Source organism: Myiozetetes cayanensis, unplaced genomic scaffold (assembly GCF_022539395.1).
Source record: "Myiozetetes cayanensis isolate MyiCay16 unplaced genomic scaffold, myiCay2020 scf17, whole genome shotgun sequence".
In the NCBI taxonomy this organism is placed as follows: domain Eukaryota; kingdom Metazoa; phylum Chordata; class Aves; order Passeriformes; family Tyrannidae; genus Myiozetetes; species Myiozetetes cayanensis.
The window spans coordinates 11,028,226-11,040,019 of NW_026087378.1; the positions used below are offsets into that span (position 1 = coordinate 11,028,226).

General features: G+C 50.0%; 1 protein-coding gene across 1 annotated transcript; it reads right to left on the reverse strand.

Annotated features, from left to right (window-relative positions):
- Positions 1 to 2,971: 2,971 nt before the first annotated feature.
- LOC126638262 (neuropeptide Y receptor type 2-like) lies at positions 2,972 to 10,424 on the reverse strand. The gene is made up of 2 exons (XM_050311999.1): positions 10,315 to 10,424; positions 2,972 to 4,173 (listed from the first exon to the last, which is right to left on the reverse strand). Exon 2 carries the CDS (start codon positions 4,154 to 4,156, stop codon positions 2,972 to 2,974), a length of 1,185 nt encoding a protein of 394 aa, XP_050167956.1. The 5' UTR covers positions 4,157 to 4,173; positions 10,315 to 10,424.
- Positions 10,425 to 11,794: the final 1,370 nt, after the last annotated feature.

Here is an 11,794-nt window from a genome sequence, read left to right on the forward strand (position 1 = left end):
CCATTGGCAAGGAGCAGGCAGTGGGAAGGTAACTCCAAGATTATCTGTAACTACTGAAGGGTCTGCCCTTGACACCCATAGAACAGGGTCATACCCTGTCCTGAGCTCTAAATACTTCAAAAACTTAAAATGCTGCAGGTCTTTGGTTTCATGGAGCTGATCGTGGCAGCAAAGCCATCTTTAGGGGAGTGTTATTATTTGGGGAACCTCCAAAAGATTTCTGTTTCATGGAAACAAACCCATTCCTGTCTTCTATGCAGTCACAACAATCCATATCATACTATTTATTTGCTCTGATCACCCTTTGGGATGAAGCTTTGCTTCCTTGCTCTCCACCTGCTCTTGTTCTGTTTGGCAGACACTAGGGCCACTTTCCCTCAATAACCATCGTGGTTTTACACACAACTGAGCGCTGACTCCCTTGCCAGCCGTGGGTGTGGAAGGTTGTAACGTTTTCCAAAGGCAAGGACAAAACAGCAAGCTCACAGGCACATCTGTCAGTGAAGCTGCACAAGTGTATTAAACAGAGCAAACAAGAACTTTGCTGTTACACTTCAAGTAAATCGTTTCTCCTTCTCAGTTTGCTCCAGCATAAAAATCCCTCTGGCCTGTAAATGCCACTGCCAGTATTTATTTGTAAAGAGCTTGGATCTGTTTATTTATTTATCCATATTTAGTTTAAAAGTCTGGGCTCAAAATTAAACACTCATTCATAATGTCATTATCTGCCTTGCTCTGGAGTCAGATACCGTGTGTGGTGTCACAGGACAAAACCTTTGGCAAGGGCTCTAGAAGAGCAATTTAGCTCCTCATCCATCTTGGCTGGCAGCATGATTGGCTTCCAAGCTTGCACTGCTAAATTTGTTATTTTACTCCGACATTATTGAGTGTTAAATCATTTTCTGAAGTGTTTATTGGTAATAGTGGAATTCTTTCCACCCATTTAAGCTGCTTATGAGACACAAACATTTCCTTGTATCTTGGAGCTTGATGGAAAGGTGGGGAAAGTTCCTCAGGAGGACAGATTGTAGAAATGACCAGCTCGTTAAGTAGGGACAGAATTTACCAGTGCTGTGGAGGAGAATATCCTCTTCCTGCCATCAGGATGAAACAGCAAACTCCCACTGCCACTCCACAGCACTCACATGAGGAAGGTTAACTTGTGTCTTGGTTCTTCCATCAGGAAGCAGATCATCCTTTTACTGGAACATCAAGGACTTCCTGACAGGATCTTCCTAGATCCTGAAGCTCCCTGAGAAGAAAGACAGGCTGTGATCTGCAGGATCAGGTGCTGAGGAGGTCGTTAGTAATCAGGGTACCCATGCTTCCAAGTGTGGAGTGGGGTCTGCAGCCCCTGCCTGGCATTGATTTCTTTCAGGAAGGAACCAGAAACCACTTTCTTATACCTATTTAGGAAAATAGAGCAGAGGATCAGAGAGCAGAAATAAACAGAGAGATTAAAATCTAGTGTGGCAGTTGGAAGCTGAGCTGGAGAACAAGGGCCAGAGGCAGGTCAAGCTGGGGAGGAGGCAGGAGAGCCAGATTTTCAAATAAGCCCTTTGGCAACTGATCTCTTGAGGACACAAATGTGACAGCCCAGCAGCCTGATCCAGGCTGATGTACTCAGTACTGCAGGTCCTCTTACCTCTTCTCCTTGCTCCAGTGAAGACCCACAAATCAAAGTTTTTCTTTTCTTTTTATTTTTAATGAGGAGGTCTGTTGAGTCTCTTTCCTGCATCTGGGAGTTACTTTCCAATCTGATGAACACTGACTTTTAGAGATGACACCAATGACTGGCTGCCGAGATCACAGTAGCAATCAAGGCTCCTTTGATGGCAGAGCTAAAAATATGCTCCCCAGCTGACACAGCCTTCAGGAGGAGAACATATAGTTTGGTTTGAAAGAAAACATCTTCCTTTGTCTCCATGTCGTCTTCTGCCAGAGGACACCACATCTGTGACAACCATGCGAGCAGGTTACATCTGTCTTCTGAACTGCAGCGCCCAAGTACAGACCCATAAACCTCCAGCCTCAGCCAGAGGAAAGCTGTAAACCCTCTGAGTGCCTTGGAGAATGATGTTGGTGGTGGCTTTGCCTCCTTGGTCATGTTGGCACCTATCAAGTTATTGCATGGCAGGAGCCACTTTTTAGAGTCCAGAGCAGATTGCCTTTGCCAGTCCCTCAGGTTCAGTTTCAGTCCTCTTGATCAGCTGCCCCAGCTCTTCCCTTTCCTATCTGCTTCTCTGCCTGCTCTCCTCCTTGCTGTATCCAGGGCTCTGGCTCACAAGCCCTGGCTAATGAGATATTCCCAAAACCCTGCTTCGGCATTTGTGAAGGAGACAGTGGTAAGTAGTGCCACTGCCACCTCCTGGGCTTTCTGAGGACTGGAGCTCATCCCGTGGGTTGCAAATGCAGATTCATGCCAACGCTGGGCAAGAGATCATGGATTGCCCAGCTTCAACCCGTGCCAGCCCTCCCCCTTCCCAGGCCAGCAGAGTGATGGCAATCACCAGCTGGAGTTTGCAGGTCTCCCTCCCCCTGGAGGCATCAGCTAAAGATGGATCATTAAGGCTTTTGGGTAGGAGAGGTACAGATGAACAATCGCACACAATAACAATTCCACATTTACAATGTGTAATGTGTCAGGGGGTGAAAGGTTGAGCAACCCACTTTGGCAAGTGGAAGTAGCGAAAAGGGTGTATTTTTCTGGCTAAATGAAAGCCTTCTCTGCGGGTTATTTTTTTCATGCCTCTGTGTGCGTAACTTGAACGCACAGAAAGGAAAAATTCATTTGTTTGGTCAGACAGAAATACACCAGATTTATTGTTCTGAGAGGTACAGGGGGTATTTCTATGTGGCTGTGGTAGCTACAGTTGGCAGCACAATATTCTGTCAAAAAAAAAGGCATTCACCCAAGAATGTCTCTGGGCTCAGTCCCGGAGCCTCAGTCCCAGAGGTGGATGTCCCATCCCTAAACCTCTGTGGGCAGTGATCCATTGCCAGGAGTCTGTTTGATGCTCCCATTTAGGGTATTGGCTCTGAAGATGTACGACCTCCCTCTAACTGAGCCTTCAGTGTGGAAGCTTTCTGGCTTGTCCTGGCAACGGAAGAACATAAGGAAGCCATTCCGGTAGTTCTTGTTCATCCATCCGTAGAGCAGGGGGTTGACAAATGTAGAGCACATGGCCCCAACATGGAAGACAGTGTACAGGAGTTTGTACTCGTGGAAGATAAGAACCAGATCAAGGTCAATGGCAAGCTGGAATATGTGGAAGGGGAGCCAACAGACTGCGAATACCACAACTACCATCACTAGCATTTTGGTGGTCTTCCTCCTCCGGCACTGGTTTTCGTTCCTAGAAGTGGGACTGACGTGGTTTTTCAGCTTGAACCAGATCCTGGTGTAGGCATAACAAATAACTGCAAGAGGAAGAACGTACTGCAGGAGGAGCATGGACAGACTGTAGATGGTGGCATCTCTGTTGTTACCAGAGGGCCATTTTTCTGAGCAGACGGCCATCTTCAGGTTGATGGATGGGATTTCCTCGTAGCGGTACTCTCTGAAGATGGCCAGGGGGCCTGCCAGGACAGCTGCTGCCAGCCACATGACAGCTATGATGGTGAAGCTGAGCCTCTTGGAAATCCTGCTGTCCAGGTGGAAAACGATACACCGGTACCTATCCAGGGCAATCACAGTTAGGGTGAGGGTGGACACGTGGACACTCAGAGCTTGAGCATAAGGGACCAGGTGACAAAGAACAGCTCCAAACTTCCACTCGTCCAGCAGGGTGTACACCAGGGTGAAGGGCAGACAGAGTGTGTCCACCATCAGGTCTGCCAGGGCCAGGTTAGCTATGAAGAAGTTGGTGACAGTCCTCATGGTCTTGTACTTGACTATGATGTAGATGACCAGGGAGTTGCCGATGAACCCCAGCAGAATGATGAGGGAGTAGGCAGCAATCAGGACAACCTGGACCCCCAGGATCTTGGTGCTGTCCATCATAACACTGCGGGACCCGGAGAGATCCTGGGTAGGAGTGACAAAGTCCTTGGCATGCCAGCCCTCTGGCAGCTTCTCATCTAATGCCATCTTCTCCAAGGTGAAAGTGCTGTTGGCTCCCTCAAATGGTCCCATGCCTGGCCTGAGACTTTTCATCAGGAGGAGAAGGAGGTCTGGAACACAGACACAGCAGAAGTGAGAGCACAGGAGACAGCAGAGCATCTGCAAGAACTGAGACTCAACGGGCATGTCCCACATGGCATTTTGGGCTAAACAGCAGCAGCAGTGGCATCCTCCCTCCTTCTCCTTCACACTGAACTGTCCCTCAGTTCTCTTACATTTCCTCTTAGAGTTTATGATCAGCTGCATGCCAGTTCCCCAAGGAAAAGTCAGCAAAAATGCAACTTTTCACTCAGGTTTCTGAGATTCTGTTTGTTTGAATTGGACAGGGGAAAAAACCCTCAACCAGCCAGAGCCAAACTGGAAGGTCCTGAAAAAATTGCCTGCATGGAGCCCCTTTGCACAGTGCCTTTCCTCTTCTTCAGGCCAGCCTTTGCAAAAGAGGGAAGTCTCTTCAAACAAGCCAAACATTTGGAACCTCTCGGGGCTGACAGAAAAACTTAACTATAGTGTCACTCATCTTTGATGAGATTTACTTGCCAACAAAAATTCTCGGAGTTCTAACTCCTTAAGAACTAGCGAAGGAGAAAAACAACAAGACACTCTCAAATTCAAGGTGTTCTTCTCCATCTCCCCATAACAATTTATTTCCGGACTGTGCACCAGTTTTTTTCAGTCTCTTATTTCTCACCTCTCAAGGTGAAAATATCTTTTCCCTTGTCTCTGTGTGAGTCTCTGCCACTGCTCCTGATAGTGATGCTGCCACCCAATCAACCCAGTACTGCCTGCTCTCCTGATAATATGGGTTGCATAGCTAACACCATTTTATCAGCCTTCCTCTGTGACCAAATGTGTCACATATTCATTCCCTGACCCTCATTATCAGGCTCTCAAGGTCCTGTGAACCTAGTAGACATACCAGTTTTCTTTTTCCTTCCCCTGCCAGTCTCAAGGTTCCTGAGCACCAGGCAATTATTCCCTTCCTTGCTGACCTTGAAGGTCGCAGGCACCCAGCCAGGCAGGTGGTGTTGATGTCCCCATCACAGAACAGGGAAGTGTGAGAGCACACAGAGCACAGTTACAAGGCCTAAGTAGGGAACTACTGGACAGTGAGACCCTGTGGCCAAGGACACCTCCACTGTCCTCTGCTTCCTTCGGGGATTCAGTGAGTGACTCATATTCTTTTATAGGATTTTTGGGTCTAGATTGATACAGCAAGCCATGTACTAGGATTTGGCCCAATCTGAAGAGGGTCCAGGTGATTATAAATTATAAACTGTATTATAAATTATGTATTACTTAGGTGATTAGAAATCCTAAGTTAAGTTGTTTATAAATTCTGTATTTTGCTACTTATAGACTGTACTACGCTGATTCTGCTTGTAGAAATCCCATGCTGCTCCACTCATGAATTCTGGGCTATATTAATCCTAATAGCCTGATAAGGAAATAAAAGCTTTAGTTGTAACCACAATTTAGTGCCATCACCACTGTGTACCCAGGCATCTGCTGGCTTTGCAGAGGGGGAGCTTCTGCAGGGACATGCACGTGCAGGGCACAAGCCACTGAAGCTGTGAAGAAGCCTCCAGTGGAGCTGCTGCTGAGCATCCAGGCACAGACAGGCCCGAGAGCCAGAGCCCCAGCATCCATCAGCCTCCTGGTGCTCAAAAACGCCTGCATGAGATGGCTGTGGGAGCAGGAGCCCGAGGAGCCAGAACTGACTCAGCCTGGGACCCCTGGCTGGCGTTTGGTGCCACTGGAACAGCAGAGTGTTGTCACGGCTGGGTTTCCATCCAATCCAAACTCAGCAGGAGAAAAGCCAGCTTTGTTGCTGGCTCCTCCTCAGCCTCTGTGGCTCAGAACTGCTGCTGGGATATGTGGAGAGGGGTGGAAACGGCCCCTCACATATCCTCTGTCCCCAGCACTGTGAGTGGGGCCCCCATTCCCACTGCAGGCTTGAGTAAAAGTGAGCAAAAGTCATCACTCTGCCCAAACAGGGAGGTGTGCAGAGCATCGTGTGTTTGCAGAGAGGGGAGAAAATGCCCTTCCACTAAGGGAGGGGGGCAAAGAGCTTTAATGAAGTGGGAATTAAAGACAAACTGCTCAATACCTTCTCAGCATCCCTGAGGAAGAGCTGGTCTGGGTTTGTACCAGGAGGGACAGGAGCACTGCTGACTGGGTGCCAGTGGCCTTCCCGCAAGTCTTGTGCCCTGCAAGCCAAAGTTTTAAGGACAGCCTGTCCTTAGGAAGGGAGATCACTTTCCATGCAGAACACCTGCATTTCAGCCTGTTACTTAAACAAATAACCTAAAAAAATGGTGTTGAGGTACTGAAGGTGACAGCAATTACATTGCAATCAAAAATAAATAGCTGCTTGTTCTGTCATTGCTCCTCAGAGCATGGGTTGTGATTTCCCCTCAGGACCTGCTTCCAGGAATCTGCCCAGCCAGCTGCAAAGCTGAGACCCTGCAGAGGCCTAGAAGAAGAGTTACCTGCAGTAAAACCACGCCTGCTTGCACCCTTTCTCCTGCCCCCCTCAGTGTCTGATTGCTTGCCTAACATCTCACTCTGCAGACCAATTTATGACCAATTTATGCCAGTGGTTCCTCTAAATGAGGTTGTTGGGCTCAGATACCAGGAAAGTGAAGACCACTAGGAAAGTGGGGGTGGAAAGGGTGGATGTTCTGGGGTGAGGGTTTGCTTAAAGGGTGATCTCAGACCTCCAGAACATCACTGCAACAGCCCTGGAAAGGTAACCCCAAAGACCAAAGAGAGGTCCCGACTTCTAAGAAGGGAGAGAGAAGTTCAGAGCCATGCCCTGCAGTGGGTGCAGTGGAAAGGGGAGCCAGGGAGCAGGCAGGGCCCTGGGAAGGTGGCTCAGCCACAGCCTTTTCTCCAGAGCCTATCCCCCAGCAGCATCAGCCCTCAGCCACCTGTGCTGCAGCTGGGGCAGAGCAAACCCCACTGCCAGGAGAGCAAGGTCAGGGAAGGAAACAGAGCAAGTGCTGAGCACACTTTCAGTGGCTGTGCTTTCCCTGCTTGCTCTCTGTCTGGGTTTTAAACCTTCCAGATTGCCCAGCATCACTTTATCACTTGTTATCCCCTTTTCTGTGGCTTGCCCATCCCATTTGTCTTCAGTACCCAAGTCCTGGCACAACACCAGTGGACACTCCCTTCCCTTTTTCCCCATCTCACTCACCACTGCCAGTTCCCATACTCACATCTCAGCCTATTTCCTTTCACTGGAGACTGGCAGCTACCCACCATCTGAGAGGAGCCAGGAACATCATGATTATTGGAGCTGTTTCGCTTCCTAACAAAATGGCCTTAATGGAGTTACTATTTGATTTCGTTTGTTTTGTTTTTTTTTCCAAAGGGGAACTATTACAAATCAATTAAGGCATTTTAATTAGGAGACAAAATGGTCATAATAAATGTTCCCACTCCAGGGGCTGCCTGGAGGTCACTGGGATGCTGCTAGGAGTGGACTGAGGTCTGTTCCAGCAAGTAATGGAAGTGCTGGCATATGTGTAGGCTGCTGTCAGGCACACACTCCCCTACCTAACAGGCCTGCCAGGCTAGATGGAAAAATCCTTGGAGCTGAGAGCCAACTGCTTTTGGGACAACAAAGCAGCAGGACAGACCAGGAGGAGGCAGAAATACTACCCTAAGCCCTTTCCTCTGTGCTGAGCTGCTGTGAAGGGATGCAGAAACAGGGCGCTGCCTGTATCAGGATAACCAAAATCCTCACCCTCTGCTCCAGCTGAGGTTCAGGCTGAGACAGGGCTGGGGCCCAGGGGTGGCTCCCAGTGAGGCAGAGAGCTGTTCCCTGTGCCAGCAGCTTCAGCATTTGGGAAGGGGGGAAGCACAGAGGAGCCATTCACTCCACACTCTGCTGTCAACGACTGAGAGGAACAGAGACCAGTGTGACAGGTCCAAAATCCATTCCTACAGGGGGCCTGGAGTAGGTGCCCCTGGGAGACTCACACACCTCTGCTTCCTGGGGATGCCCCCTGTCCCTGCTGCAGCCCCAGGCACACAGCCAGCCTGGTGCAGGTCTGTCAAGGGCACATCCAGGCCTGGAAGAGCCACCTGCAAAGCCTGGCAGGGTTCAGAAAGCAGGGCTGGAGGGGTGGGCAGAGGGCTGGAGAAAACAGAGCTTGTTAATTAGAATTTCTCATTTTGTCCAAAGAGCAAGACTGATCGGTTTGATTTGAAAGGAGGTAGTGGAGGAACTTGGGCCAGCCTCTGCTGGCTGGCTAATGACACCCTACAGCCTCCTTCTACAGCAGAGCTGGAGTGCGAGGGCTGATGGATAGATACTTCCATCGTTTGGCTCAGTGGTTTCTTCCATGCTGTGTCCTTCCTCCAAAGCAGCTCATCTCCATGAATCCCCTTCATCTCCACCATCCCAGTCAGGAGCACTGACTGATCTCATCCCCAGCCCCATATTCAAACAGGTGTCTGTGGCAAGGAGGTCTGAGACCACCCCTCACCACCAGAACCTGGTGGTCACCCTAGGACAAGCCACCTTCTACCACCTTCACATTCCCCCACAGCACTTGAGAGACAGCAAATTTCAGCCCTGCACCCCACAGCACTTAGGGGAGGAGAATAAAATAAACCGAGATATGGAGGTTAACCAGCCTGCCAGAGACCACACAGCACATCCACAGCAGGGCTGGGAGCAGAGCCCAAGTTTTCTAACTCCAGCCTCCTGCATTCACCACCAGAGAAGACTCTGCATCTCTCAGCATAAAACCTGAACACAGATTTCAGGAACTGCGTGAAAGTGGAAAATGTGACTGAGGAAGGGGAGCAGGTTTCACCTTCTCTGTGTAATGGGCAAGTTTCAGGACAAACAGCAGCTCTGGGATGATTTCCTGTAGCCAAAGAGCACATAGAAATTGTCCCAGGTCCTTCCGTCTCCAGGAAAGGGGTGATTGTCCTGTTATGACACTATGGCATAAGGGAAGACCCTCTGATCTACCCGTCATCTGCTCCAGCTTTGTAAATTATCTATCCAGCTCAGGCCCTCTGGCATAGAAATCTCCTGGCATTTGACACTGATTGCCACCCAGAACTGCTCCTGGAGGACCCCAGCACAGAACTGGCACTGGGAGACAAAGTGAGGAGGAGAAGCACCAGGGATTTCTTTTGGTTCCTCACGCTAAATATTTTCGCATCCCTGCCTAGGCTAGAGCCATGGAAGACTCTGAAGGAGAAGAGGCAAGGACCCAGCTCAGGACAGGATGAAAAAGAAGGTGGTGAGAAGAGATCTGTTTGGCAGGGATGTATGCTTCCTCATGGGAATTTATCCTACAGAAAGCAGGGGGGAACAGTGCAGGGCCCTCTGCCCTGTGGGACATGCCACGGGAGCAGAGCAAGGCTGGATGGGAGACAAGGCTCAGGGGGTGACACTGTGGTGGAGACACACTGGTTGTTTGGGATGCAGAAAGGCAGAGACACCTTGGTGGATGGATCCTGGTTAACCTGGGAAACCCATTACCTCCTGAAATTTGGATGAAACAAGGGAGCAGAAGGAAATAACATCTCATTAACATGGAGAAAACCCATTATCCTGCTTTGGGACAGACCAGAAACTCTGTAGGTGAAACGCAGCTGCAACGGGACTATAAGAGGATTTCTCTATTCAACGATTAACATGCAATGAGTGCAAAGAGAAAGCACACATCGATTTTCCTCCTGCAATCCCCTATCTCCCTTTGCATCTCCCTCTCTGAGGGCACTGATCTGTGGCAGCACCGAGTGCCAGCAGTGTGTGCAGTCCCAGCATGGAGCAGCTACGGGAGGTTTGTATCAAGCCACGAGGAGGCAAATTGCAGGAGAGATCAGGATTTCTCAGACAGCCGTGCACTCAGCCCCACACCTGCAGTGCACTGCTCTGGAGCTGTACGTGCCCGGGTTCTGCAGCCCCCCTGGAACAACCTGCTCTCCTGACTGTTCTCACTCAGCATCCTGCTTCTCAGGTTCCCTGCTTCTGCTCTCGGACCTTTCGAAGCTCTCCTGCCAGCATTTCTTGTTCACTTTCTCTATTCCAGCTCTCAGGGCTGTCAGTCCCCAAACCCAGTTTCCCAAAGATGCTTGGAGCTTTTTTTTCCTGAGCCATGTGGCATGGCCAAGTCCTGGCCCCATCTCAGCCCTGCTGCTCAGGTGAGCCCTCCCCGACCTACCTGCAAAGGCCAGAGTGTCCTCCTTCAGGAACTGAGCTGCTCAGCAGCAGTCACTGCCTCATCGCTGGCCAGGACGGAGCACTTGGTCCTTTCCGCTCTCTGGAAGTCAACCTGTGGCAAAGGGGTGAAAGGCACTTTTCTGCAACTGTCCTTAGAGAAGCGTGGAAGTCAGGAGAGGATCTGGGTTGCCAGAGGGTGCTTCATGGCCTGGGGACAGCTTTGGAACCCCACGGTGAGCATCTGGAGAGCCCCCTCTCGCAGGGTGACTGACAGCCCCTGTCTCACAAAGCTGGATGCTGCGTTCGCTCCTGAATGAGAGAAAGGCAGAGAGCGTGTGTTTAACAAACAGGAATGGAAAGGGGGAGGGAGCCTGCTGCTGCTGTTTATACAGTGTTCAGCCACTGAGGGGCTTCTTGCATCGAGCAGAGAGAAGCTTTTCCACCACATCCAGTTTCCTCTCCAGGGAGAAGTGGTGGGGGCTGGAGATCTGCAGGCTCCTTGTCCATGCCACTGACCTGGGCAAGTGTTCATCTGCCCTCACTCCATAGCTGTCCCATCTTCTCAGACTTTAAACTCATTGGGACTGGCATGGTCATGCCCAGAGATGAATCTCCCCTGGAGGAAGAGGTCTGCAGGTCCTGCAGCTCAGCAGAGCCTTCACAGACTTCTCTCCATACTCCTCTGCCTCAGTGTTTCGACAGTACCATGCACAGAGTGATCTGCTGCCATGGGACAGGCCTTCAGGTACTCCTGAGATGCACATAAAAGTAATGCTGGAAAGTTTTAGCCACTTGGCAATGGCTTGGTCTGCTCCAGAGCCAGATTCAGTGTAGACATGGAGCTTGAGTGAATTTCAATTTTAGGGTGCTGTCCACACACCTGGAGCAAGAAAGAGGGAGAGGCACAAAAGCAGCATGCTCATGTCCAAATCTGCAAAATCCAAGCTCACTGGAGCCCAGGAAAGCACCCTAAGGGCAGCACGTGGAAGCAGATAAGCACAGCTTCCTACCTGTCCAAAGGTTTTGCCTTCAAAGAGAAGTCATGTGTGTTCCCAGCATAGGATTTCCACCTCAGGCAACGTGTGAGTTTGCAGCTCACCTGGGCTAGGAAATGTTCCCAAAGGCTGGGGAGAAGGACACCTCTCCTCGGCTTCAAGTATCTACAGTTAGAATTTTATCAGAGAAGTTTTGCTCTTTACCCCCACAGTGGACTTTGTGAGAACAGAAGCAGGGAGGGTTTTCAACTGACGTTTTATGCCACAGAAGTCACGATACACCAGGAAAAAGAAAACACTCCAATGGCTCAGCAGAAAAAGGTGAACAAGAACGTTCCTGAAATCACATAGAAGGTGACACTTGAACCCAAGACTTGGACAAGGTGGGGGGCTCATGAGCCCCATCCTCCCCCCTGCTCTCTCTGTCTCCCCTTCAGAAAGAAAAGGACTCTGCACGAAATCCACCAGCTGTGCTATTTGGATGTT

Bases quoted from the DNA above. Each gene is read 5' to 3' on its own strand.
- LOC126638262 (XM_050311999.1), bottom strand. From the start codon at position 4,156: ATGAAAAGTCTCAGGCCAGGCATGGGACCATTTGAGGGAGCCAACAGC.